General features: G+C 53.6%; 2 protein-coding genes across 4 annotated transcripts in view; one reads left to right on the top strand and one right to left on the bottom strand.

Annotated features, from left to right (window-relative positions):
- CUNH7orf50 (chromosome unknown C7orf50 homolog) overlaps positions 1-27,061 on the top strand; it is a 127,582-nt gene that overhangs the window by 64,339 nt on the left and 36,182 nt on the right. The gene's annotated exons all lie outside the window — the stretch shown is intronic.
- On the bottom strand, positions 5,936-25,580 carry GPR146 (G protein-coupled receptor 146). Of its 3 annotated transcripts, none has more exons than XM_055340153.1 (2): positions 25,507-25,580; positions 5,936-12,667 (listed from the first exon to the last, which is right to left on the bottom strand). In XM_055340153.1, the coding sequence occupies exon 2, from the start codon at positions 12,648-12,650 to the stop codon at positions 11,649-11,651; it is 1,002 nt and encodes a 333-aa protein (XP_055196128.1). In that variant the 5' UTR covers positions 12,651-12,667; positions 25,507-25,580; the 3' UTR covers positions 5,936-11,648. The 3 variants fall into 3 exon arrangements, with proteins under 3 accessions (XP_055196128.1, XP_055196130.1, XP_055196129.1); XM_055340155.1 differs by lacking the exon at positions 25,507-25,580 and adding an exon at positions 15,932-16,140; XM_055340154.1 differs by lacking the exon at positions 25,507-25,580 and adding an exon at positions 15,477-15,602.

The following is a 27,061-nucleotide window of genomic DNA, read 5'->3' as shown; positions in this document are numbered from 1 at the left end:
GCAACGTCTACAACTTAAAATAGGACCTAAAACCCCACCCATAACATAGGGAAAAGTGCTCACAACCTGTATAGCCAAAGGAAAGTCCCTGAAGCCTTCCCCTTAAGGCACTCAGCTCCAGGGCCAGCACTGGTGCCACCCTGACTAGGGATTGCCCTCTGCCTCCTGACAGCAGTGTGGATGTCAGGGAGCTGGAGTCCTGAACACAGGGCACTGTTGCCTGAGAGGGTCATCCACGTCTCGTCACCTACACCCTGGCAAGGAAGCTGGGCACCAGGACAGGTAAGAATTTCGGAGAGGATGAGGTCAACATGGTCCCAAGCCTTGGGGGAGTCAGAAAGTGGCCTGGGACCCCCAGATGCCTGAAGGAGAGGACCTGTCTAAAGGAAGAAAGAGCTCAGAAATGGATTCAGAGGCTTCCATGGCTAACCTCCCCACCCCAGCTATCTCCAAGCCAGCCTGGTTGGAGACATGACATGCAGAGTCCACTTTACACATCTCTCTCTGTCTCTTATGCAGCTGGCCCTGCATGAGAGAGAAGAGCCCTTTGGGGGCTTTCTGTGCAGCACCCAGCCCATCAGGGTCACTGATGGCATCCATTGGCCATGTGAACTCCATGAAAACCCACAGAGGCTCCAGGGAGGCAAGCAATGTCCCCGGGTCTCCCTTGGTCGTTGAGCCCAGGCTGGGGCCAGAGACTGCATTCGTTTGAGAGTCTCTTACAATTTGGACTCCCCACATGGGTCCTACACTGCTGTTGGTGATGAGTACCTGAGAGCAAAGCAGCCTAGGGCCTCTGTTCCCAGAGCCCTGGGTCCAAGGAACTTCCCTGGAGCTTCCTCAGGAGTGGGGCAGCCTCACAGAGGCTTGAAGACTGCTGATAGGGGCTAATGTCCCCTAGAGATGGGAGACCTAAGCCTGGAGGGGCAGCTGGGCAGTGTGAGCATCACTGGGGCATTCACCTCTCAGATACCAGGGTGACCAGGTGCATTGCCGTTAGACACCCCCCCCCCCACCCATGGCCATCAGCTCTGCCCATTCGTGCCCCTTGGGAAGGACCTAGCCTTGAGTCAGGCCAGTGGAGGAAGAAATCCCTCCAGCCCCCAGCACACAAGCAGAGGTGCCCTGAGCTACTGCAGTGTCTGGCTTACTGGTGTGGGTGCTCAGAGGTTCCAAGCCCCTTTGCACAACCCCGGGAAGCTTTCTGGGTTCTGATTCTGAATATGCAACTTTAGGCCTCACTGTGCCACTTGAGGCTGTTAAGCACAAGCCTTCCATCCTTCCTACTGTGAATGGGTTTACAGAGCTGTGCATGGTTGTTGGAAGGATGCCTTCAGATGATGATGCTGGTCGGTGGGCCTCTTTGGGCTTGTCAGAAGCCTGTCGGGGTTATGTGGGGCCAGGGCACTGCCCCAGGGACAGGCCCCTTCTGGGGACAGGAGGTATAATGGATGTCCTGCCATCTGCTCTCATGTGCATAGTGCTCATGTGCGGGTTCTGCTGGTGTCATGGGATGTTGCTCCTGTAAGTGGAATTTGGGGTCCCCTTAGAGTGAATTCCCAAGGAGCAATAACTACCTCTGTCTTATGTTTTGGGGCATCCTGCTTCCTGCTCCCATGACCTCGGGCCTTGGGGGTTTGGAGAGCCCTGATTTAGGGAAATAAGCCTTCCCTATGGACTCTCCCAACCTTGTGGGGAAATTTCTAAGCTACTGGAAGAGCAACAGGCCGGCTGGCCCAGCTGCCATCTCTCCCCCCTGACCTCCTGGTCTTCTGTTAAGCTGAGAAAACCACACTGTCTTTCCTAGCTGCTCTACAGGGAGGCCTGGTGTATGGTTTGGCTCCTTTCTGCAATGTCCAGAAATGTGTTCCATCTGCACTGTAGCTGCTGCTGGCAGACAGGCAGTGTCAGCCTCCAGGCCATGAGCTTGCACCGCCAGCAGTCAGCCCCTAGCTGACGGGGCCCACAAGAACCACCACGACATAGGAGTGTCTTACGCCTCTGCCTCCTGTTCTCGTGGGCACCTTCCCCACTGGGCCCAGCCCTTCTTCACCTGCCAGTGTGTGTCAGGTGAAGGGCTTCCACCAAGTTATCCAAGGGCAGATGGATGAAACACAGGACAAGCATAGCTGCTAAGAGGACCACCAGTACTCGTATCCTGAATTTCTGGTCCAGAAATTCTCTGAGGCGTTGAGATTGGGGGTGGGCAGGCTGGCTAGCCCCTAGGACTCCATTCCCTCCAGCAAGATGGCTGTAATTCTAGCAGTGCTCCATGTCGTTATTGGAGGGTTAGATGAGTTGGCACACCTAAATGTGTGAAGCCAGGGATGGTCAGTAAATGCAGGTTTCTGCCAGATGGTGTGACCCTCACATGGGAAGGATCTCGCATGTGTCTGAGGTGGGTTGGCCTCTGCAGCGCAGCCGTGGGACCAGCCTGGCCTCGGTCCCTCTCCTGCCCACCATCTACCTACCATTGGGACACTCTGGTGCCTTCTTAGCGAGGTGGCTCAAGGCCTCGTCCTGCTTTCTGTCACATCCTGTCTTTGTGTTTCCATGGATCTGATTTACTCCCTGCTGGATTGTCTGCGCCCCGAGGCTGTATGCTTTGAATCAGGGTTGGGGCGCAGGAGGACATGGCTTCTAGGACAGAGTGCTGTGCCACCTCACTCTTGGCCTCTCTCAGTGCTGAGTGCAGATGACAGTGAAGAGGTAGAAGTGTGTCAGAGCTCTGCACACATGAAGTACACACAGATACTGGACATGAGTGAAAGAGGAGGTACGCTTGACCCCTCACCCTGCCCTGCCTTCCTCTCCCAGAGCATGGGGCCTGCCTGTCAGCTGGCTGGGTTGTTCAACTCGAGTGGGAACTGGCAGTGGTCTCCCTGTCCCCACCACTCCTTCATATGTGTCTGGCCCCGTGTAGAGAGGTGATGGGCAGCCCGTTCAGGGAGCAGTGACTCCTACCCACCCTTGTCCCACAATGTACTGTTGATCTTGTCCTTATGTGTGAGCACAGGACAGTCAGGTTTTCTGGTCTCTGACGTAAGAACATCTGCCCTTGGCTTTGCCCACAGCCCAGCCCAGGTTGCGGACACGTGCTGTACTGTGGCCTCTCCAGACAGCCTTCTTACACCAGGATCTGAACACACTCATGTTCACAGCAGCTCTTCTCACTGTGGCCGCAAGTGGAGAAGCCAGGTGTCCAACAGTGGAGGAGTGGATAAGCAAAACATATACCCACACATGGAACATTACTCAGCTCTAGAGAGCAGTGGTGTTGGCACATCTTCCACAAGCTGGATGGACCTTACGAACAGGCTGCTCAGCAGGAGAAGCCTGCCACCAAGGACCACATGTTCTGTGACTCCACTAGAGGACATGTCTGGGAGGAGCCAATCCATATAGAAAGACAAGTGGCTGCTAGGCACTGGGGGGAGTTACCTTTTATGTAATGTCCTAAAATACCAGGACTAATGACCCCTGCGTGTCTTGATTCGTCACTGAGACACCTTTACATGTTTAAAAATGGCTTTGAGATATAAACCATATAGCTCTGCTGTTTGGAAAAATATAGTTCACTGGTATTTAGTAGATGCCCAACATGTGCAGCCCTCATCACAGCCCACTCGAGGGACATCTCCGTCCCTCGGAGGGGTCCCACCTGCCCATCTACAGCCGGTCCTTGTTGCCTGGGCTTCTGCCTCTACTTGCAGCCAAACTGCTTGTTTTGCTTCCCTTGTCCTGCTGTCATGCAGTCAGCAAGAGGAAGAAAGAGCAGGCTTAGTGTGGACTTAGTAATCTTGGTCTGGCTGTTTCTCTGAAGTTGTATGGGATTATGGGGGCCTCTGGTGGGCATGCCAAAATGGGGGCACCCCCACAGGTGCTGCCAGGACAGGGAGCTGAGCCAGTGCCCCGAGAGGCCATCCTACTGGCTCTTTCATGATTTATCTCCATGCTCATCTGGCCTTGCTGGTCACCTGAGAATCTTGGAGTAGACCCATAGTGCCAAGTAATAGGGCCTTTTCAGACACTGGGGGGATTTGGGATGTTTGGACAAATGTTTTCCTGAAAAAAACCATGTTTGGGTTTTTTTTGGCTTCAACCTGACTTCCAACCCTGCAGCCTGCCAGCCTGTCTCAGTGCTGCCCAACAACCACATGGCGAGCATGGCCACGCCCTTCAGGCCCCAGTGTTTGGTCCATTCAGCCCTGTCTGGCTGGCTGTCTCCTTGCAAATGAGGCACCAGTGTGCAGAGGTGAAAAGTGTCCTCCAGAGACTGCGAGGAGTGTGGGTTCCTCTTCCTGAGAGGTGAGGGGTGGGCAAGCGGTGCAGGAGGGCTGCTGGCCCTGTGGGAACAGGCTCTTTTCCAGAGCATTGTTCATACCGTGTGAAATCGTGAGTCTATTGCACAAGCATTTCCTTGATCTTGGAAATGCAGGAGCGTGAAGGGACTCACAGTGGCAGGCTCTCAGTCTGTGAGAGAAGTCGTTTGGATGCTTCAGTCATGGAAGCTGCAGTACAAGGACACCTGTGGAAATAAGGGATTTGGAAGCACTTAACCTAGACTCTAGGGACAGAGGCACAGGGAACAGCGATGGAGGTCAGGATACAGTTCAGGAATTGGAAAGGAAAGCAGTGGGGTCCAAGCTTAGGGTGTCCGGTTGCACCAGGGATTCATGGGCTTCTTGTTTGGTGTTCTTCCTTGACTGGACCTGTTGCCAGGGCATTTCAGCCCAGCCGTGCAAGTCCCCTCCCTGACTCACTTCTGGACATCCCACACACACCCCGTCCCACCTGTCCTTTGAGTTCTGCTTCTAGCTACTCACTTTTTTTTTTTTTAAGATTTTATTTATCCATGGGAGACACACAGAAGGAGAGGCAGAGACACAGGCAGATGGAGAAGCAGGCTCCCTGCAGGGAGCCCGATGCGGGACTTGATCCCAGGACCCCAGGATCACGACCTGAGCCAAAGGCAGACCCAACCACTGAGGCACCCAGGCATCCCTAGCTACTCATTCCTCTGTCTTGGGCTTGTGCCTCCCCACATGCAGCATCCTGGCCCCACTAAGGTACTGGCTGGCTTGTCCTTTGCCTGCCCACAGGCTAGGCCTTGCCTTTCAGGCATTAGCTGTGTACACACAGGCAGACATGGTAGCCCTTCTAAGGTGAGCCAAGGATACACCTGCATGGAATGGTGCCAAGCAGGGCACCAGATTAGAGCATCCTGGTCTTTATCTCACTGAGGAGTTGGCAGTGCTGCTTAGAGTGCATGGACACTCCTGACCCCTTCTGCCCAAACCCCCCATCCCCTGCCTTATGCTAGTCCTTCTTAAGCCCATGATTGCTCTGAGCTTTTTGCTTTCTTTCTTCCTTCCTCCCTCCTTTTTGAGGCTCCCTGCCTTTTTTGAGTGTAACTTTGGACTTTTTTTCCCCTTCTATTTCTTCACTTTTTGTTTGCTCAAACTGTCCCAGACGTGGCCATGGGGAATGTCTACAAGCCAGGTGACACAGCCCCATTAGTCTTCCAGCTCATCCTTACTTCCTGGTGCAGGATGGCCCAGGCCCACCTCAGAGGAGTCCCCATGGAGCCGTATCCCTTCCTAGCAGCCCTCCTTGGGTCTTTGAAACAACCTGTGGATGCACGTGATGGGCAGCCCCCTTGGAGCAGAGGCTGGACCTGTGAGGCTTCCCACCTGGTTCATGGGCTGGCCCAGAGGCCACAGGCCAGAGTGCTTTCCCCTTCCACACTCCATCATTCACCAGTGCCCTTTTAGATAGCTTTTTTTTTTTTAAAGCATGTACAATCTTTAAAACTATTTATTTACTTTCTAGCCATAGCACTTCTCCTGCTCCCTGGTATATAGAACATTGCATTTATGTTTGGCTTCACTTGGGAGATTAGAAAGTCCAGCATATAGTTGCCCTGTAAATAGTGTGCCAAGCCTTAACAACACAGAAATCCAGCATCACAGGCCCACACTTGGCTACTGTCCCTGTAGGTCAGCCAGGCTCTGCTGACTCCAGTGCTGCCACCTGGGACTGCATGGGCTTTGCATGACCAGTGTGTATATGCATGTATATATGTGTGTATATGCCCGCAGAGCAGCACCTGGTGGACTGAGCACCCTTTTCCACTGCTGCTGAGGGTATGTTTTTTGTAAAAGCACAATTTGTTGTGAATTCTGAGAGCCTCGTGGATTCTGACCCAGTCAGTATCTGCAGGGAATAGTTTCTGAAGGACATTCCTGTTCCTGCTCTGATTGTTGGGGAATGTGTGTCAGGGTGTCTGCTCTTCAGCAGCTGGTTGGGGAGTTAAAGCTACCATAGAAGATCACTGAGTTACATCACAGAATGTGACCCAGCCAACCCAAATCATGTCAGCTGTTAGACCTGTGAGAAGCACCCTCACGTGGCATGAACACAGTTCCCAGTGTCCTGGAGCTCTGTGGCCGATACTTGGCTGTCCTGCAGAGTGAAGGTCTGCCGATGGCCACTGGGTGGAGCTCTGCAAACACGCCTGCTCGAGAGGCTGGAAAGTATTTCTGAGTCATGTAGTGTCCTGCTAGGACTTCAAAAAGTACTGCACTCCAACTTCACAGCATATTGTACATTAGCATCTCACGTTACAGGTTCACATGACGTTAATGTTAATGGCAGATGGGCCAAAAGAACTTACGAAGTGGTTTTAAATATCAGGAGAAAGGTTGAGAACACAATAGGCACTCAACAAATGCTTTGTACTCAGAACTCCTGTCTCATACACACGCTCAACAGAATAAGACAAATCATAAAGTCTAAACTGCATATTTTTTATTAATATAAAATAGGTATGTTGTATGTTCAAATTCCTTCATTCGTAGAGGACTCATTCACTTCTCAAGTGTATTGAGCACTCACTGTGTACACAGCTCATTGACCTCTTGCAGAGGGGTCGGGGGACAGCCCCTCCTATATGGGGCTTCTGGAGCCACCAGGACACTCAATTCTATACTCAGCCCTCAGGATGCAGTCAGCAATTTTTAAATTATTATTCTCAAGGAAGAATAACATTTGTAAGAGTTGTAAGGCTGTCTCTGCTAGCCTTCATGACTGACGTGTGCAGTGGCCTCTGAGTATGGCTCCTCTGCCACTTGGCAGCCACAGCCTAGGGACTTGTATGCAGCTGAATGACTACTGGTTGTATTAATGTAATTGTAACGTCAGGAAATAACCAGTTTTATGGTAAGTTCTGTGCCATTTTCTGATCTACATCATATACCCCTGGAAATACACATTTTAAGAATTCCAAAATTGAATAAGATATATCAAATAATTTAAATTTTCAAATGTGTGGGTTTTTTCTCTAGCAGGTTTTTCTTCATCATTTACATAGAACTTTAGGCCAACGGGTGCAACCACTGGAGCAGATTTAACAGATGAGAAATGAAAAAGTCCCCAAATTTTCCAACTGATTTTAAATTCAAGAATTGGACTTATAATTTAGCTTCTTAATAATTTATTTCAGGCTTATCCTTTAGCAAGTGCATTCCATAAAGGAATGTTTGACCTACTGACATGTCTGCCACACGTAACAGTATGTCTGGTTTCCTATGATAAATTTTCTAACCTTCATCAAGTAAACCTAAGGTTGAACTCGCTTTTTGTAATCTTAAGCATGGCAAGATAGATGAGTTTGTGGATTAATAAAAATGAGATTAATTTTAAAAATGTAATCATCTAGAAGTTTTGATAACAGAATTAGCTTGGAACGTAAACTTTCACTGGGAGAAATAAAGATTGATCAATTAAAGGGTGTGTGTGTTGTGTATATATATATACGTATACACAACACACACGCACGCATATATATGTGTGTGTGTGCATTTACAGTCTACTTTAGCTTTTTCCATTTTTCTCTCAGTTCAAAATTCTTTCAGTTTTTTGTTTTTTTTTTTTGGCAACTTGGCAGAAGCACTGGAAGCACCCATACCTGGAAGAGAAATGTCGGGTCACACCAGATTCATCTGAGAATAATTTAGCACAAGAATGTGGATAAACAAACATCAAATGGGGAGTAGGCTCTGCAGCATGTGGGGTTGGTGGCAGAGGTGTCGCCAGCAGGGAGAAGAGTATGGAGGTAAAGACACATTTGTGAGAGTGGAGAGGGTCTCCATTAGAGGTTAAGGGTCTACACAGGAACCCCAGCCTGCCATGGGCCGGTGCTTCACCAGGAAGAGCTGCCAGGCTGCCACAAATCCTTGGGGGCCCTCTGTCACCAGCAACTGTGGGCATTGGGAATGGGGAGGGACCCCTGGCAGGACTCTCTCCGGTCCCCAGGAAGTTGCCAGAAAGAAGCCAGTTTGCAACCAAAGCCACTGAGAAATTACAAACCCATGATTTTAGATCCCTCTCCTGTTTGGGGGACCCCGGCTGGGGTGAGGGACTCAAGGGCTGTGGCAGAGACCCGTGTGTCCCTCAGCTCTGTGCTCTTGGGATTTCCCTCTCTCCTAGGACCTCTTTATCCTTAAGTAAAGAACAGAGGAGAGAAGCAAGGAAAAGGGACTTTTTATTTGAAGTAGCACTGCCACTACAGACCAGCTCACAAGCTGGATCCCATTTCTGGTAATAACGGTGCTGGCTTCCTGACCCAAGAGCCTGGCTGTGCATACTGGACCTTGGCCTGACCCTGGCTCTGGAGCTGCCCACCCACCATGACAGAACTAGAAGCCAAGCAGGAACAGGCATGTTTGAGGTGAGAAGTTCTATGGCAGCAATGCTAGGGGACTGTGCAGTTGCACTAGTCACTCAGCCAATGCCAGGGTTTCCCAGGGGAGCCATGACCTGGGGACTACCCATTGTGCAGCCCACAACTTGAAGAGGGTGGGGGTGGAAGGAGTGGGGAGGGGTCAGGCCTGAGGCTTTCAGGATTTGAAAAGAAACCCCAGCCCATCAGAAGACCTGGAGCAGCGGAGGGGACTGTGTCCTTCAGTAGAAATAGCACATTCCTGACAGAAGCAACATGGAAACTTCTCTCATTCTGCCCTGGATCTACTGGCTAGGAAGTAGATGGGCCCCACAGAACCTGTCTAGAGTTTCACAGCTACCAGGCTCAAGTCACAGCAGGGCTCTGGCATCCAGTGTACTTTCATGATTCTGCCCAGGCAGACTCTTAACTCACATCATCCTAGAGGGGATATATTTTGCAGATAAAAAAAAAACAATGGCAACTAAGTCATAGGCTGAATTTCCCAAGAGACCAGGACCAAATGGAGAGATTTCCCTGAACGGAACGTGGCAAAAAATAGAGCCACACTCTGTTATCCTTGGACCAGACAGGTCAGAACTCAGTTTTCAGGTTGTCACAGGTTAGTATGTTAATATCTCTGATAGGGACCAAATATCCAAAATACATAAAGAAACTCAGTAGCAAAATAAAGTCTGATTGCAAAATGGGCACAGAGTCAGAATAGACATTTCTCCAAAGAACACATACAGATGGCCAACATGTACATGAAATGAATGCACCCTGCATCCCTCCGTAGGGAGATCTCCTCACATCTGTTAAGAAGGCCATCAACAAGAAGACAAGAGCTGGTGAGGACATGGAGAAGGGGGAACCTTCAGACACCACTGGTGGGAATGCAAACTGGTGCAGCCCCTCAAACAAGAAGGTTCCTCAGAAGTTAAAAAAAACAGCTACCCTATGATCCAGTCATCGCCCTTGTGAATATTTACTCAGAGGATCCCAAACCACTAACTGAAAAGATGTTTGCAACCTGTGTTCCTGGGGTATCATTCACCATGGCCAAGACACAGGAGCAGACACAGAAGAGGCAGGGGTTGTGTACACATACACATGACACACACCATGGAATATCAGCCACAAGAAGGAATGAAATCTGGCCATTTGCAACAACATGGATGGACTTGGAGGGCCCTGGGCTAAGTGGAGTAAGTCAGAGAAAGACAAACACCTCACGATCTCACGTATATGGGGGATCTTTCAAAAAACAACCAAAGTCATAGAATCAACAGATTGGTGGTTGTCAGGGGCAGGGGTGTGGCTGGTGGGGGAAATGGGTGAAGAGAGTCAAAAGGTTAAAATAAATAAATAAATACGGCGCATTACTGAGCAATGACCAAAAAAAATTTTTTTTTCCTGGGTGCACAACCCTAAAAGCAGGAGGGAGTCACCAAATTACCAATTCCAGCCCAAGCTGTTGTCTGTAACCATCACACTGCAGGAAAACTTAGGTTGAAATATAAACCATATTTTAAGGAATGTGCGTGTTTATGGTTTTCCTTTTAGCAAACAACTTCTGTTGACCTGGGTTCTGTATGTGCAGGTGCACACATGCACACACGCACAGACAGTTAACAAGCAGCATGGACCGCATACTGTAGGACACTGGGACTGGGGCTGGGCCCCAGGATCACATTCATCTTTCCTCAGAAAAGTGCCCTCGTGCCACTTCAGGTTAGGGTCTGCTACAAATTAATTTGCTGCAGACTTGAGAAACAAATCTCCCTGTTTTTAGAGTTTTGTGGGTTTCATAGTTGAAGTTAGGGGCTGCAAGGGTAGGATGTATTGTGAAGCTGGGGTGCAGGTGAACAGATGGTGTGGGAGGCAGGGGGCTTCCATTGCCACAGTCTTAAAGCACATGTGTACAGGCCACAGTGTGGAAGATCCAGGATTCTGGCTAAGCAGGCAGGTCTTGGGCTCTCCTCCAGTAGCAGCCACGGAGGATCAGACAGGTGTGAGGTGGCCAGGGTGGCCCTATTTTCCACCCTGGATGCCAGACAAGGCTCGGTCTTCCAGGCCCGTCTCCCCCCGGCAGCCCCTTTGAGATTCTGTGGAAACCACCCTTTCCTTTCTTCAGTTTACCTTTATTGTTCAGTTTGGTACCCATTTGGGGGGAGTTGACCTACATGGAAAGAGGTCAGCTAATGTCACCCGTGAGGAGAGCAGGGGTACGAGGTGTGTTGGTCCGGCAAGATGTGAGCCCCGGGCTACTTTATTCTCGCTTAAGACCAGCCACGCTGCTGGCTTTTTCCTGCAGAAATATTTTCATGCCATCTCTGTGTGTGACACCGTGCACCTCTCCTCTCACGCCTCCTCAGGGTGACCGTGCAGTCATGAAGCCCAACCCCATCTGTCCAACACAGGTGCTCTTCTGTGTTGTTTCCTTCATTTTCCATGCTGTTGTGACTTTTCTATCAGATCTCTCTTTTCATAAACAAAAATAAAGTAAGAGAGGAAATCAAGGATTTTAACAAGACCATGTAAATACTGGCTTTTGATTGTCATCACTTCATTCAGGGAACCCAGTGTGGAGGAGGCTGACAGTGTGGACCTAAAGGACCAGGCACACGCCACTGGCAGAAGCAGGTGGGCCAACTCAGCCATTCTTCACCCTAGGCCCCTGCTGCTCTGAACAATGTGGCCTTGGTGGAAGCATGGCCTGTCTGGAACAGCAGAAAACTTGGCGAGAACATGCCTTGTGCTGTCCTTTGTTCTTGCCTCAGTGACCTCCTGGGGAAGACAGTGAGAAAGTGCTGTGCCTCCAGGGCATGCACTGTTGGCCATCTGTCAGGTGGCTCCGCAGTGGACATTGACAGTGGCCCCAAGACTGGTGCTCAGAGTGGCCACAATCAGAGGAGTCAGCTCTCTATGCCATCACCTGCTGGACCCCCACTTGGTCTGGGGAGCAGCTCTGGTGCCCACAGTGCATTTTCTTTATCAGCCGCCGGAGTTTGCCGGGGAAGTTTCTGTTGATGTAGCGGTAAAGAAGCGGCATCACAGAGCTACTAGAGAATGCCAAGAATCTCGACACATCCTTAGCAAAGAGCAGAATCCCCAGGTAGCGCCCATCCATGGGCTTCCCCTGCAAGGCAAGCAATGTGTGTGCCAGGAGGGTCAGGTAGTGAGGCGTCCACAGCCCAAACTGTGTGCACACAGTGGCCACCAGAAGCCTGTGCACCGAGGGGTCCAGCCTCCCCGCATCCTGGTCAAGGGGTGTGTCCTCCTTCCGGATCCTCGAGATGAGTGCTAGTGCATAGAGCACGGCCAGGGTGGGGACCAAGTACCCGATGAACACCATGATGGCATCAGCAGCCTCTGTGTCCTGCATTTTGGAACACTCAACAACCCTGGCCGCCACGTGGCTGCAGATGTAGAATAGCAGGGAGGAGAAGCTGGTGAGCAGGGCCCCGCCCCAGACAAAGCCGCACACGTGCCTGGTGTTGTAGACGCTGGACATGTAGGTGCGCGGCAGAGCGCGCTCGATGTAGTAGTCGAGGCTGAGCAGGGCTGTGGAGTACATGGTCACCAGGGAGGAGACGTTGAACAGCACCAGCAGTGTGATGTGTGCCTCACTGCTGAAGCCCCACAGGGCCCACCCAGAGGCAGTGGGGCCCAGCAGGTGCACGGGTGCCAGGGCGCTGAGCACCAGGCCCGCCACAGCCATGTTCACAAAGTAGACATCGGGCATGGTCATGCTGTTCTGGTCGTACAGGTTGACCAGGACAAGCAGCGCATTGTAGCCCAGGCCGATGGGGACGCCAACGACTAGGTAGAGCAGAGAGAAGACGGACAGGACCAAGTGGAAGTGCTGGCAGAGGAGCTGGTCCTCCAGGCTACCTGTGCCATTGAGCGGGCCGCAGCTCCACATGGCGGCAGCGGGCTGGGCTGTGTGGGAGAGAGCAGCAGAAAGTTAGGGGGTGTTCTTGAGCCAGAGCCCCGGGCTTGCAAACCCTCCAAAATGCAGAGGTGGTGCAGGAAGAAAGCCTTGCCCCTTGAACTCTCACAGGAACAGTCAGAGACTATGGGCCTTTTCAAAAATACTCTGTCCTGAGTGTTTTCTGTGAGTGCAAAGGTGCTGTCGTATGGCTGTCTTCAGTCCAACAAGGTCACGATGCTGCAGTCATCTTAACGGCCGTGGCAAGTCTCCCTAAGCCTGTTTCTGAGAGTCTGAGCCATGGATGATTTTCCCAAGCTAGTACTGGGGGAGTTGTCCTGGCATGCTTCATGCCTCCTGCAGGGCCCCGGCTTCTCTCCACTGGGAAGGGACACTGCAGGACCTCCCCCACTCCCGTCATGTCCCTGGCCCTTGAGCCCCAGGGACATGAGGGCCCAGTCATGACCCTTCCGCCTGGGCTGCGTGGCTTTGAGCAAGTCCTCGTAACTCCCTGCTATTCAGCCTCTTCCTGAAAGTGGGGTTACAAAGACAGGTGCCCCTGGGGACGCTGGCAGGTCAGCCAGGGTGGCACCTGGACAGCACTAGGGGCTGGGATGTGTGTACTGACATGGGCCTTCCTATGACAGGGTGACCCTCCATTGCATCCTGGGTAAGGATAGCAGCCTCTGCCGAGCAGGCAGGTCTCAACCTGGCCCAGACGCTTCTTAAAGTGCAAAGAAATTGCTTGCATGCCTTCCACACTTGTCTGTGATCTGGTGGTCAGTCCTACCCTGTCTCTCATGCCACCCAGGCTGCACCATTATGCTGCACCTCCAGCCCCATGAGCAGGCACGGGTACACACATGGGAGCAGATAGGCAGCTAGACAAACTGGCATGTGTGACTGAGGTGTGCCCTGAACTCAGCTGAGAGAGCACGAGGTGCTAAGCTGGCTGGTAGGAGGCTGGAAGTGGGGGTCGGTGCCACAGGTTGAGATACTCATACCTTCGTCTCCACAGGGCCATCACAGTCCCAGTGAGGGCACATCCGTGAGAACCCTCATGTAGCCTGGGGTTCCTCGGGGAGGAGGGCATGCTCCCATTGGGGAGCTCCACCCTGCCAAGGTGTCCAGGCCAAGAGAGACAGTCAGGGGTGGGCCACTGGCCCTAGTACCAGCCAGAGAGGCAGCGCCCAGGCGGAATGCAACCAACTGGCCTGTGTCCTAGTGCATGGGAGGCCTGGGTACACAGCTGGCCATGAGAACCCATAATGTGAAGAAAAAACACCGTTCACAAATGTCAATTCTTTGGAGGAAAACCTACATTCAAAACATAGTTTGGTCCAACCTGATCTTCCACTCTTACAATAAGAAATTCTCTTGGGCAAGCACACGCAAAGCAAACATTTGTTTCCCAGGCTTTGGACAGGGATCTGCCAGCCCTGCTGCCCATGACAGGGCTCGGAGGTCTGGCCCTGCTGCTGTGTGGCAGGCCGGAGCCTGGTGTGGGAACAAGGGGGTGACATCAAGAAAGAGCAGTGTGACACACTGGTCTGCCTTGTCCTGCCACACCTGGGCCACAGGGGCTGCAGGACAGTTAGCACTGAACAAAATGAAGGGAGGTTGGGGCCCTCAACAGGACTGTATCTGCATTCAAGCCCAGCATCAGACTACCATGGGCAGGTGGGCCATGCAGACATCAGGGACATCGAGTCAGCAGGGATGTTCTGCAATCTTCATGAATGCCACCCAGCAGCCTGAGATGATGTATATCATGTGTCAGACGGTAGCGATGTCCAGGGTCAGGCACGGTGCAGGGCTGGCCGGGCTCTGCCCACACGTACTGGTTACATTACTTTTAGGAGAAGTGTTTACTGTCATCCATAGCATGGGCTAAAATCTAGGTCCTAAAATCTAGACAGTGCTCCTCAGCCTCTAGCCCTGGCGGGTGCTCTGCACCCCAGTGGCTGGATTCTGGGGGGAAAGGTGGGAGCCCCAGGTGGATGGCATGCTCCTGGAACACCTGTGGGTCAACAGCCAAGGCACTGGTTCCTGCAGGAAGCTTTGGTCTCCCAGGGAGCTGGGGACGGGGTCCCTTTTATGTCCTCTTTTAGCTGATTACATGGCCGGTTTCCGCTCTCCTTCTCCTTCCTGAATACCTACAGAGCTGGCTGTGGATGTTTAAATGTGGCCTCCATGCTGAACTATGGCTCTGACAGTAACCTGGGGGCGGGGGTGCAGTGAGCAGGAGCCCATGGCTGCAGAGAGCTTGTCCGCCAGACTTCATGGGCTTTGGGCCTCAGGAAACTGTACATTCTTATGGCCACTGTGGACATCTTCCATCCCAGAGCATCTGTCTGTGCTGTGACCAGCCCACAGGCAGACCCTTCTGGTCTGGCCCTGCCAGGTTCACGTCCTGCACAAGGACCTGTAGGGTCAGCCTGAGATGTCCCACCTACTCTCACATCCAAGTCCCTTTCTTTCCTCATAAGAGGACAAAGACCTGCCCCAGAAAAGGGGAACTGCAGCCCCAGAAAAGGAAGGGCCCTCAACCATCATTAGGACAGGCGTTGGCTCAAGTGGGGTGCTGGCCCGCAAGAAAGGTTGGCACGCACTCTGTGCCCAGGCCAGGACCCCAGGATCACACTCCTCCTTAGGCTCTGTCACTTCCCTCCTTTTTCCCTTGCCACTGCCTGCCGCATGTCCCCTCCGCTTTCCCTGGCCACGGCCTGCCGCATGTCCCCTGGGGCCCCATGTCCCCTTACTGTCCCCTGGTATAGCCCTGGAGTGGCCTGCAGCAGTGCCGAGCCTCAGGCTGCTTACCTTTATCCCAAGCCCCACACTTCTCTGTGCCTGTACCGCAGACTCTGTCCGTAAGCAACACTGAAGCACAAACGCCAGAGAGGATCTTGTGTTTCTCTGCAAACCACCCCCACCCCCCACCTCGTGTGCTTATCAGCGGCAGCCGCACGGCGCTGGCTTCCTGCGCGGGTGCGTGTGTGCAGTTAGTGCCCGGTGTGGAAGCACCCCAGTTGTTTTCCTCCAGTAAATCGCTCAGTTTCTGCCTCCCTTGGCAGGCACCGTGGCCCCTCCCTCTCTCTGTTTACAGCCAGTTTCACAGAACCAGGCTTGTGCCTGGAAGGGCCAGCACCGTCAGATCAGGCTCCTGTCCTGTCGCTCTGGTTCCTTACTGTCTGCACCCCAGGCCTGCACCCAGTGACTGCCCAGGGTCCATGTGGCTGTTGCAAACACTCAGGGTGCAGAGCATGTGCACTTACGAGTTCCCCTTTTCCCTTGAGCAAGGAAACGGAGTGGCCACCGAGGACAGCACTATGGGCCTCATGGAGTCTCTGTGGAGAGGAGCTGTTGTGGCTGCTCACCCTGGAACCTGGGCAGTGAGGGCTGGGCATAGCCTCAGCGCTGGCAGGAAGGAAGGCGGGTATCTTCCTGGGGTCACTGGCCACGGTGGAGCTGCCGGCTTGTGTGCTGCTGGCTGTGTCTCCCCAGCCAAGGGCTCAGGAAGCCACTGCCCTACTGCCCATGGCTGCCTCCTGGGGCCACGGGAAGGACAGCTGGCGAGCGGCCGTGCTGGGCTAAGGGTGGCTCCATTCTTAGGAAATCATCACGTGGAGCAGTCTGTTTAGAATTTCCTTCCTAGTTCTCGTGCTTGTGTAGCCCTGGCTCGCGCTTTGGAGAGGGGCTGTCCCTGTGTGCCTTAACTGGGTTGATCTGTGGAGAGCAGGAGGTGACCATCAGTGCTGGGTCTTTGACTGAAACAGGCATGAGTTTCTATTTGCTGACAGCTAGTAAATACAGAATTTATCAACTTTATGTCTTAAGCCAGAGTTCAATTCTGTGTGTAGTTCTCATGCATCTCAAGTACTCAGATGATCATGATTCCAGACACAAACTGGTCGCTTTGTCAGCCTGACGACGACAAGCTTTACACTTTTGTTCGAGCATTCTTCTGGGGAGGCCAGTGATAGGTGTGTGGTATGAGCATTCATTTCTGTCTGCAGGAGGACAGGGCTGAGGGGCAGGGGGCCAGGCATAGGTCAGCCAAGTGCCTGCCCCAAGAAGGGCTCACCCACATCCTGTGCAAACAGAACACGAGTCCCTGTGAGCACCAGGGGTGGAGCCAGCCGAGCCCAGGGCTGTGGGCACATGGCACAGGTGGATGGGAAGTACTCAGGACAGCACCCCCAGAATTGCCATGTGTAAGCAGGTCTGGCATGAGTGCCAAGCGGTGGTCCTGTCTAAACCCAAGTCATAGGGCAGCTGTTAAAGCACAGCAGCTGGGTCCAGCAGCTGCTGACTCAGCACAGCTGAGGTGTTTCAGAGAACACGGGTGGGGCGGGGGCGCTGCTGGACACTCTGCACCTGGGAACCAGGCAGATGCCCCCGAACCCCCAAGCCTGCCCTCCTGGCCACAGAGGGCCTCTAGTGGGGGCTGGCCCAGGCCTGCCTTTCTCTGGTTCCCATTTCCTTGCGGTGACTCCACTTCCCTTTTGTGCACTCTGGTTCTGCAAGTCCAGGAACCTGGGAACAGAGACTTCCCCTCAGGCCATCTGGGGAGGAGGTGGACCTGGGAACAATGGTTTGGCTCCCTCTCTCCCCCCAGGCCTCAGACCACCTTTCCAACTCCTGAGAAAGAGGAACTTGGAGCACAGCCTGGGGAGGCGGGTGGTTCCAGGAAGGCTCTCTCTTCAGGGCCACGCTGGGCCAGCACTCAGCAGGGCCCAACTCCCTGCTCCACCCATTCTCAATTGGAAATCTGCCACATTCTTCCCAAAAGGCAGGATGGATAATTTAGCTTTCAGGGCCCTGTCACCTGCTGTGTCCCCTTGACTGAAGGGGTCAGGGTCATTGAGGACCCCAGTGGGCTTCTTATCAAGGCTGGCCTTACAAGCAGGCTGGGCCTGTCTCCACACCTCCTCCCTAGGACCCCTAGGCCCCTCCTTGACAGAGTTCCCTGCTGCCTCCCTGGCTCCTGGGCCTGCCTCCTTTTCCACGCACCCTAGAGCCCTTTCTAAAAGGGTCTGTTGGCAGAGCCGCCTGGCCCACCTGCCTTTCCTGCCCCACTTTCTCCCACCTGACCAGCTTGCTCGGTGCAGCTCCTCTCCCCTCCTCTACTGGGCCTGCCTCCAGCTTCTTGATGCCAGACTTGCTACTGCCTTTCCCACTTCCCAAAACCTCCTCCAAAATTCCTTTGGGACTGACTCCCCCATGACATCCACACAGGTCACGTGTCAGCACCCACAGCAATGGCTGTGCTCACAGGCCTGCAGCAGACAGGACTGTACCTGGGGCCCCCATGGATTCCCACTCCTGCCAGCCCACTGCCTCACCTCAGCTGGGTGCTGATCTGTTCCTGAACCTCTCCCTTCCTGGTTGGGGTCCCAGCCTTTTCCCAGGGTAGCTGATCCAGACTGGAACTCCGTGGGGACCCAGGAACACACAAATAACTGAATGTCTTCCCAGAGCACTCTCCTCTCCACCCTAGATCTCCATGGGGAGAAGGAACCCACCCACCCTCGAGACCCTTGCCAAGATGGGTCTGTGGTTCCTTCTCCCGTGGAGTATGTGTGCAGTGTGCTCTCTGGCAAGCCAGGACTGCCAGTCAGCCCAGGTCCACAGAGCAAGGACACCGCCAGCACACGTAGGTGCATCCACAAGAACAGCAGCAGTAGGAGCACGGGGCCCCATCCTCCGTGTGGCCGGACATGGGCCTGAAGCGGGATGTGGCCCCAGGCCTCCGTGGTTACAGAGTGGCAGCCCAGTCCCCGGCCAGTGGGAGAGGCTCAGGAGTGCCATGCAAGGTCAGGTTGGCTTGCTCCTTACAGGCACCGGGCATCTTGACTGAGCAAGGACAGGGAGAAAGCTCTGCAGGCCAGGGACCCTGTACCTGCTTAGAGTCCAAGACAGAGTCCCTTGTAACTTTCTTCTGGCTTTTTCCATAAAGGTGACTCACATACTCTACCTTTCTTAGGGCTTTTTGTGTGTTTGTTTTGTTTTCTAATTACACTCAAAGAGAAGAAAGCCCCTATATCATGACAACAGGGCTGGCCTTTTAAGAGCCTGCTCCCTTTCCGGATCCTGTTCCCTTGAGATGGTGAGGCCGTTACAGCTTCGAGGCAGGAGGGTTCCAGGCCTTTGGGCTGGCAGGTGCCCAAGGGAGAAAAGCAGATGAGAGAGAGGCCAGCCTGGTGGAAGCAGGGAGTAGCTGCACCCTGGGCCAGGTCAGAATGCACAGCAGCCCCAAGCCCCCTGCCCCAGGCGAGCCCTCAGCCAACTCAGATCACTACCATGTATGCTTCTGCAGCTGCACAGCACCTTTTTTCAAGCCTGGAAGCATGCACATCCCAGAGAAGGCAGCCTCCAGATAGTCCAGAGGTCCAAAATGACATTCTCTTCCACAAAAGCCTGAGGGAACCTAAGAGCTGAGCTGATGTCCCATGCATGAGGCTGGCTGTGTGGTGGGAAGTCTTTAGAGGGAACAAAGTTGTGGTCATTTCTTCTCCAGTCTGGAGGGGTCACCTCTTGGGCCCCAGCAGCCCTACCCTTTAGAGGAGAGGAAGGCTGAGGTTCATAAGGACAGTCGCATGGTCACAACAGGCATCCGTTTGTGCACTTGGTGTCACAGCACTACTATTCGGGCTTCTGCTGGCTCAAGGGGTGACCTGAGGCCACCCTGTCAAAAGGGCACAGTGCAATAGCTGCCTCCCACAGGTAGGGAAGACCCAGTTAGTGCTGGCCGAGGACTGAATTTGAGAGGCCAGTGGACATGCAGGTGGCTGTTTTGTCCAAGTGTCCACTAGGAGTCCCCCAGGGTATGGAGCCCTTGTGGGGTACTGTGCCCCATCTTAGTTTCTGAGGACTTCATGGTTTCCAGGCCCTCTTTCTCCCTACATCCCCAGCTAGGGCCTGTGTGTCCTCAGTTGGGCAACAGACATTCATTTCAAATCTTACGTGTAAAAGAAAAGCCATTTTCTTGAAAGATCTCCTCTGCGCTTCAATAATTATATTTCAAGAAGATGCTTTCTTAGATCTGACAATTTCCAACTCTAGGAGCTCTCTCAGCCACCTCCTGGTCATACCATGCTCCCCTTGCGTTGGGTTTGAAGGCTCTTTGGTGGGGTTATGGGCTGACCACCTGAGTGAGGACAGGCTGTGTGCCACAGGCTGGAGGTATAGAGCAGTTGGAGAAGGCTGACAGAAGGGAATCCCCAGGATGTCTGACTTGCAGACCTGTGGGTCCTGATGGAAGAGGGCCTCCGGCGGTGGCAAGACAGGTCTGGCACTAGCCCGAGCACCCCTGTGGGCAGCTGCCCTTGCTGGCTTGGAACTCCGTGGATGCACCCTCAGCTCTGGGCCCTGAGCTAGTCCTTTTGGGCTCTTGGGTTTCTTCCCTTTCAGTGACGGCAACCCCCTGAGCCTGCCACATCTGTAGGAGTCACTCAGACAGCCTTGAGACCCTGATACACGAGCAGCACAGGCCTGGGGGGACATGCCATAGCACTGGTGGCTGACTAGTGAATCAGCATACTAGACAGAAAGAGCCCTGCGGGCCACAGGTATAGAGTGGAGACCTATTGGTGGGAGGCCAGGCCACAAGGAAGATGAGCAACATAGACAGGCCATGCTGCTGCTCAGCAGCCTGACGAGCCCTGAAAAACCAGTAGGGGCCAAGCATCAGAAGCAGCAGGGTGGTGCCTGCAGTGGCAGAAGCCAGGTGCCGGGGATGGACGGGGATGGAGAGGGACAGGTGCATCCCAGGACCCTGGTGCAGCAAACGTGCATGACACAGGATGGCACCCATCCTAAACAGCTCTCCTGCTTTGGGGAAGCGGCTCTAATTTCAAGCACTCCCTTGAACCCTGGCCTACCTCAGTCTACCCTACATGGGAGAACTTTGAAACAGGGCCTCCACAGTGAAGGAGGCTGCTTATACGAAAACCTATGCCTCCTAGTGACCTGTGAACTGGCATAGCAGGCTGTCAGGACAGGCACACATGCCCGGACTTCTGTGGAGTGTTCACCTAGTTGAAAATTCGGTCTCGGAGTCAGCTGCCCAGACTAATGCCCAGGCTCAATGCTTACCGGCTGGGTGGCGCTGTTTAAGCAGATAAAATACTACCTCAGTTTCCCCAGCTTTGGAGACTCTCATGTGACTGCTGGGGGGTTAGGTGGATCCAGCTCTGTAGAGCATGGCATGGTGAGCCTCAGCGAGTCCCTGGTGAGGGGACAAGGAAGGTGCAGTTCTGTCCCCTCCTTCCCACACACAGTGAATGCACAGAAAGCTGGTGTATGAACTCCTGCCCAGAATCTGTCACCTGACACATGGGAAGAGGACACAGGAAGGGAGGTGTGAGGTCCTGAGCAATAGTCACAAGCCTAGTGCAGGCTGTTGGGGGAAGGGTGGAGCAGGCTCCAGACCCGCCATGCGCACAGACCATCCCATCACAGAGGCTTCATGGTCCAGGTTAGAGCTTTGTAACAGCACAGACCGTGCATTTCCTGGTGCTGCACTCACATGAAACTGGGGTGTGAATGTGTGCTTCCCTTGCTTGTGTTCACAGCACTCATGGGGTGGGGGGGCAGCTCTGGTCCAGTTCATTTCCGGTCTTAACTCAGGAGGATTCAGGGAGTGCTCTCCACAGTAACACTCCTCCTCTTGGCTGGGGCAAGGCCCATGCTCCAGTTAGGCTGCCTGTCAGAAGCATTTTGAGGCGGGACATTGGTGGCTTTCTTTCTGTGCCTTTTCAAAAAAGAGTCCAGAATGGTATAAACCAGCCCTTGATTCAAAGGGCATGTCTGTCAGCAATGAAAGTGAACTTTGCTAAACTCTAGGGCTAAGGTAAATAGTGATTTCTGTGGAGCAGGATGCCAGGAGTGGGTCAGAGCAGCAGCCTTGGGGGCGGTGATGGTGGACTGCAGGGACTCAGAAGCAGGCTGCTGCTGGGGTGGGTGGGGGTCATGCCTCCTGGGAGTCCTTGCATGTGTGTATGCATTCGTGCGTGTGTGCACAGGCATGTACACGTGCAGAGCCTGCAGAGATGAAAAACCAGCAAAGAGAAATCAGCCTGTTCCAAGACAGCTAAGCTGGTTTCACTAAAACCTTACCCTTATTTCCTTGCTCTGTTAATCAGGAAATCCTGTCCTCTGGTGTTGGGGGCCCACTGGTGCTGGGCCTCCTGCCCACACTGGGGCAGGGGTGGAGGGATGCACACACTGATCCCTTGCCTAGACTGCTTAGACTTCCTTGATTCCCCTGTTCACGTGACAGGTACTAACACCCCTGAAGTTTTCTTTTGGCAGCAGCACCTTAGGGAGCTCTCCCTGACTGCTATCCCCACACCCCCCCCTCCAGCCAGTCCTGCTGCAGCTCTCTGTTTGACACCTGCTGAGAGCTTTCTGAATGGGGGGACGGTGCCTCTTAATTCCTGCCAGAAGCCTGGCTAGAGAGGAGGATTATTAGGTCCTCTCAGAGGCTGTTCCCCAAGGTGAGCAGTAGACCCTATGCAGTACAACGGGTAGCAGAGAGAGTGGGAGTGCCTCTTGTTGCTGGGAGGTCTGGGTGTGGGCATGGGGCTGTGAGGCCCAGGAAGTGTACCCTAAGTGGGCAGACACCTCAGCCTGGCTGACGGTCCTGTGGGTTGTTTCTGTTTGACGTAGACCCACTGTGCACCATGAGACTCAACTTCAGATGAATGTTCTAGAACAATCAAAATACTTTGAAAATGACTCCTGAATGTTTATTTCCTTTTGTAATAATGGGCAGAGACTTTAGCTACAATTAACATCCAGCTGGTAGGAGCCAGACACTCCGGAAAGGCTGGTGTTTTCATAGGTTTTTCAATGTAGAGAGCTTACGCATACTGATTCCTATCACAAACGCTGTGCCTTCCTGGGGTGTGATAAGGAACTGTTCGTTATATAGATGGGTTGTTATGATTTTTATAGCTTTTTGCTTTTTACGGTTCTAAATTGCAGAGTAGTGAGTGAGCCAGGCAACCTGGCTCAGATGCATAAACAAAGAGCTGCCTCTCTTTCTCCGTAGAAGAGAACAGACATGTTTGCTGGCTCAGGAAGGACTGTGGGGCCTGAGACCAAGCAGCCAGGTTTGGGCCAGCAGGGCGCCTGTGCCAGGCCACTGGCTTCCTTTCCCTGGAAGGAGATGGGACACACGTTCTTTTGTCAACGGAGCACTAGTTACTTGGGCTTTTTTGTTCCCTGACTAACTTGGTTTGAGGCTAATGCTCTCCTTCCAGGCACACAGGGCCAGGGGAAAACAGAAATGAAGAGAGACTCACTCGGAAATTCAAGGGGCTGAGGACAGATGAGGTCTCCATTTCAGAGTCTGGGCAGGCCTGGCACACCAGCAGGGCTCCCTGATCTCTCCCACCCTTTAGCTAGGTGTGCTCTTGCCTGAGGGGTATGGGGCACTCAGGGCCACTGATCTTATCAGCGCCTGTGGTCCTTTCCCAGAGAGGAACCACTGGTTATTTTTACTCGTCACAGTTGCCTCCTCCATTTGCTGGGTTCTAATTAAAAGTGGCAGCCCCTGGGCACACCCCACTGGCATGTATGGGTAGGAAAGGGACCCAGGGTGGGCCTGCTAGGGTAGGCATAGGACACCTAGCCCATCTCAGACTGTCCTGCAATGGGAGGGATGTTGTGTTTGCAAGTAGAGGCTCCAAGGGGACTGAACTCTAACCCTAGCACCATGACATTTTGGTATCTCAAATTCGAGAGAAGATCAACCTTTTTCTTACCTAGACTGAGTCCCCTGCCTGGGTGGTATTTTGCGTCCTAGGCCTGTGAGACCCTTGTGGGCAGATGCTGCCAGGTTATACAAGTGGCTTTAGCCTTAGAGCCAGGAGCAAGCAAGGGGAGATAACAGGAAACACCATTTAAGGAAGAAGGGGCATGATTTGTCATGTGCCCTAATTAATGCAGAGGCCCCAATTCTCTGAACTCACCCCCACCTCCTGCCACCCCTAAGACACTAACTACCCTGGTATGTTGTTGGGTCACTAAAGGCCAAGTGGCAGTTACGTTTTCAGGATTCCAAATGACATCCGAGGGATGCGAGATGTATGCAGCTGCCCCAGGAGTCCTCTCCCCACCCTACCCCATCCCAGGAGGCAGCGGGGCCCTCTTCCCATCAGTAAGTCACACAAGCATATTTCCCAGCAGTGATCTCTGCAAGTATGTCACTTTCTCATTATATAATAGGTATAATCAGTCTTTACATCCCAACCTAAAAGTCTGTATGACCCACATTAGGTGGATATACCTTGCCTTTCATCAGCCTACCTTGGGCTTTGAGTTACAGGGACACCAGTTCAGCGTTGACATTTGAGTTCTGCCCTAAAGCTGTGTTCTTCCATCCTCAGGGTATTTCCAAATTTACTAGAGAGGCAGGACACAACATGGTCAAAAAGCTGTGTGTGGCCCTGGGTGATAGGCTCAGCGCCCCAGCTTCCTGTATGTGAGGGGCCTGATAAACACTTATCTGGAGGCCTGCTTCATTCAGGACGATAGCAAAGGTTCTGGTTTGGAGACCCAGGCCCCACAGCAGCTCCCTCAGGAGCTGTGCTGTGCATCCTGGAGAGTGGCTGTACACTAGATGTGATTGTCACTCAGCAGCATCCCCGTTAGACAGAGTCAGGACAATGGAGGATCTGGTCACCATTATGCATGAGCAGCCTAGAAACATGGTCAGAGCCATTCTTCTCACACTCTTGAATTTGCAGAGGTCCATGAAGCCAGCTTCTGGCCTTTTGCAATCGAATGCTAACCTCTGCTAGGAGGTTAGGAGCTGCTCAGCTGAAATATGGAGCTGGTTACTTAGAGCTGGAGGACACCTCCAGGAATGGGGGAGATCAGAGGGGTGAATGGTATTCTCCACATCAAATGGACGCGTGCCCTCAGGCTCTCCACATCTGGACAGGGCAAAGACTAGTCAGGTGATGACAGCAGAGGAGTGCCTGGCTTAGAGACCAGAGGTAAGCTGTTTATGATACTAAGTTGCTGCTTGCTTGATTCCTGTTGTTAGCAGATGGGGTGTTCAAAGGCTGGGGTCCCTGCCTTCCTATGAAGGAGCCTTTCCATGAACAGGGAATTTTACGTGTTATCAAGTATCTAAAACACTTAACAGACTTGCTGACTACATTTAGATGTAGTTCCAGAACTTAACTAAAAATTGTGTAATCATAAGGAGGAAAGCTATACGCGAGCTGACCCCGGAGAACTTGGTCAGCCTCCTTTCCCTCCACCACCCTCCCCCCTGCCCTGCCCCGCCCCGCCTGCAGGACATGTGAGGAACCTTCAGTGGTGCTGAACCACATGCCCCTCCACAGGTTAATGACCGCAGGGCAGCGACGGCCCAGTCAGCACACAGCGGCAGGTTGGCCCCAGACTCGGGACAGTGTCCCTGCCCCGCAAGGGGACAGCACCCCCAAGCTTTGGGGGACAACGCCCCTACCTCTAGGGGACAGTGCCCCCAAATCTCCAGGGGACAGTGCCCCTACTCCCCCAGAGGACAGCGCCCCTACCCCCCAGGGGATAGCACTCCCAAGCCTCCAGGGGACAGGACAGCGCCCCTACCCCCCAGGGGATAGCACCCCAAACCTCCGGGGGACAGGACAGCACCCCCAAGCCAAGGGAGGACAGGACAGCGCCCGCACCCCGCAAGAGGACAGCGCCAGGGCGGGGCCGAGGCACCCGAGAGTCGGTGCGCTCACCGGCCGTGCGTGGCCGTGGCCGCCGCAACCCCGGGCTCGCTCCCCGCGCGGGCCCAGACCCCGAGAGTGGCCGCCGACCCACCCCGCGTTCCGCGCCCACTCACCAGCTCGCTGGGCCGCGGGCCGCGCAGTCGCAGCGGGGCGGGCAGCTCCGGGCTCCGAGGAGGCGGCGGGGCTCACGGCGCGCACGCCGCGCGGGCCTGTGTACACACGTGACCGCCGCCGGCCCGCCCCCCGCCCGGGTCCGCCCCCGGACCGCACTCCACCGCTCGGGCGGGGCGGCGCGCGTTCCCTGACCCGAGGTCAGCCGCGTGCCGCCTGCAGACCCCGGGCGCCCTCTCGGGCTCCCTGAAGCGCTGGTGCTGACTGCTGAGTCAGAAGGGTCCCTAATCTGCAGGGGACGGGCCTCCCGCCCCCCTCCCCCCCCCCCCCCCCCAGGTTGTGATCTGGTCCTTTCGGTGCACCTGCTCCTCCTCTGGCGGGCGCTGCTCCGAATTCACCCGTTACTTCCCAGTTTTAGGAATGATTTTGTCCACGGAGCTGGCTGCAGGAAAACCACTGAAAGATAGTGCATTGTGCGCAGCCTCGTTAATTTGGTGGCTGTTGTTAGACTTAAACGTTGGGAAAGTCCAAAGAACAAGATGATTTACCCCGCTGTACTTCTTATGGCGTTCTGGTACACTCAGCGGCACATTCTGGCCCAGGGGCTGAGAACATTTCTTTCTGAATATCAAAGCATGCAGGTTGCAGAACTGAACAGAGATCTGCTGTGTGACAACACATGAGGATAGCAACCAAGACCGGTGCTGAGCATCACAGTGCTGCTTGCTTGCTTAGGGCTCCGCCTTGGGCCCTCCCCCTTCACAGGATAGCTTCTTGACCCCTGGTGAGGGAGGGAAGTGGGGAATCAGCTGTGGGGCTTTAGACTCTGATGGGTAGAAGGGTTCAGCAGAACCCCATTCTCTGTCCAAGTCACTTATAGATACCTTGGGCCCCACCACCCGCTTGGCCCTGTTGTCATTTCTTCACCTTGCTTCTCAGCCCAGCACCAGGAGTGGGTTTATAGAAGTGGGTATCCAGCCACAGGCCACATGTGCCCTGAGGCCTGGACCAGGCACAGTCAGGCAGCACCTCTCAGCTAGGGGAGCCTTACTCTGCCAGCTTCTGTTTGAAGCACCCAGAACAGTCTGTTGAGGTATTTACAGTCACATTTCATCACGTCTAAGACAACATTAATACTACATATGCCATTGCTCTGTGAACCCCTAGAAAGAAAACAATTTGCCAATTAAATTCTGACTCCATCAATTACAAGACTCATCCTGACTTTAGAGATGTTAGAATGGGAGAGAAAATGTGTCTTAGCAGTAATGAAATATAGTACTCTCATTTTAAGTTGCATCGAGGCTCAGAAAGCTTAAGCAACTTGCCCAAGGTCACACAGCAGATGGTGGGGTCAGGATTTGGACCCAGTCTGCCCAAGTAAAGTTCTGGACAGAACAGTGTCTGGGTGGCCTTAGCAGACAGAGTTTCTGCTCAGAGTCCCTGGAATGCCAGGTCTAATGAGATCTGTCCACAGGGTGCTCAGTGGCCCAGAAGAGCGGCTGCTTGTAACTGGGGTTAGCTGACATTCAGTTCCATCAAAGCCACTTGGCGCTC

The sequence above is a fragment of the Nyctereutes procyonoides genome, unplaced genomic scaffold, assembly GCF_905146905.1.
Source record: "Nyctereutes procyonoides isolate TBG_1078 unplaced genomic scaffold, NYPRO_anot_genome, whole genome shotgun sequence".
Lineage (NCBI taxonomy): Eukaryota > Metazoa > Chordata > Mammalia > Carnivora > Canidae > Nyctereutes > Nyctereutes procyonoides.
The sequence above is the reverse complement of the archived record's forward strand: the minus strand, read 5'-3'. Positions and strand labels throughout refer to the sequence as shown.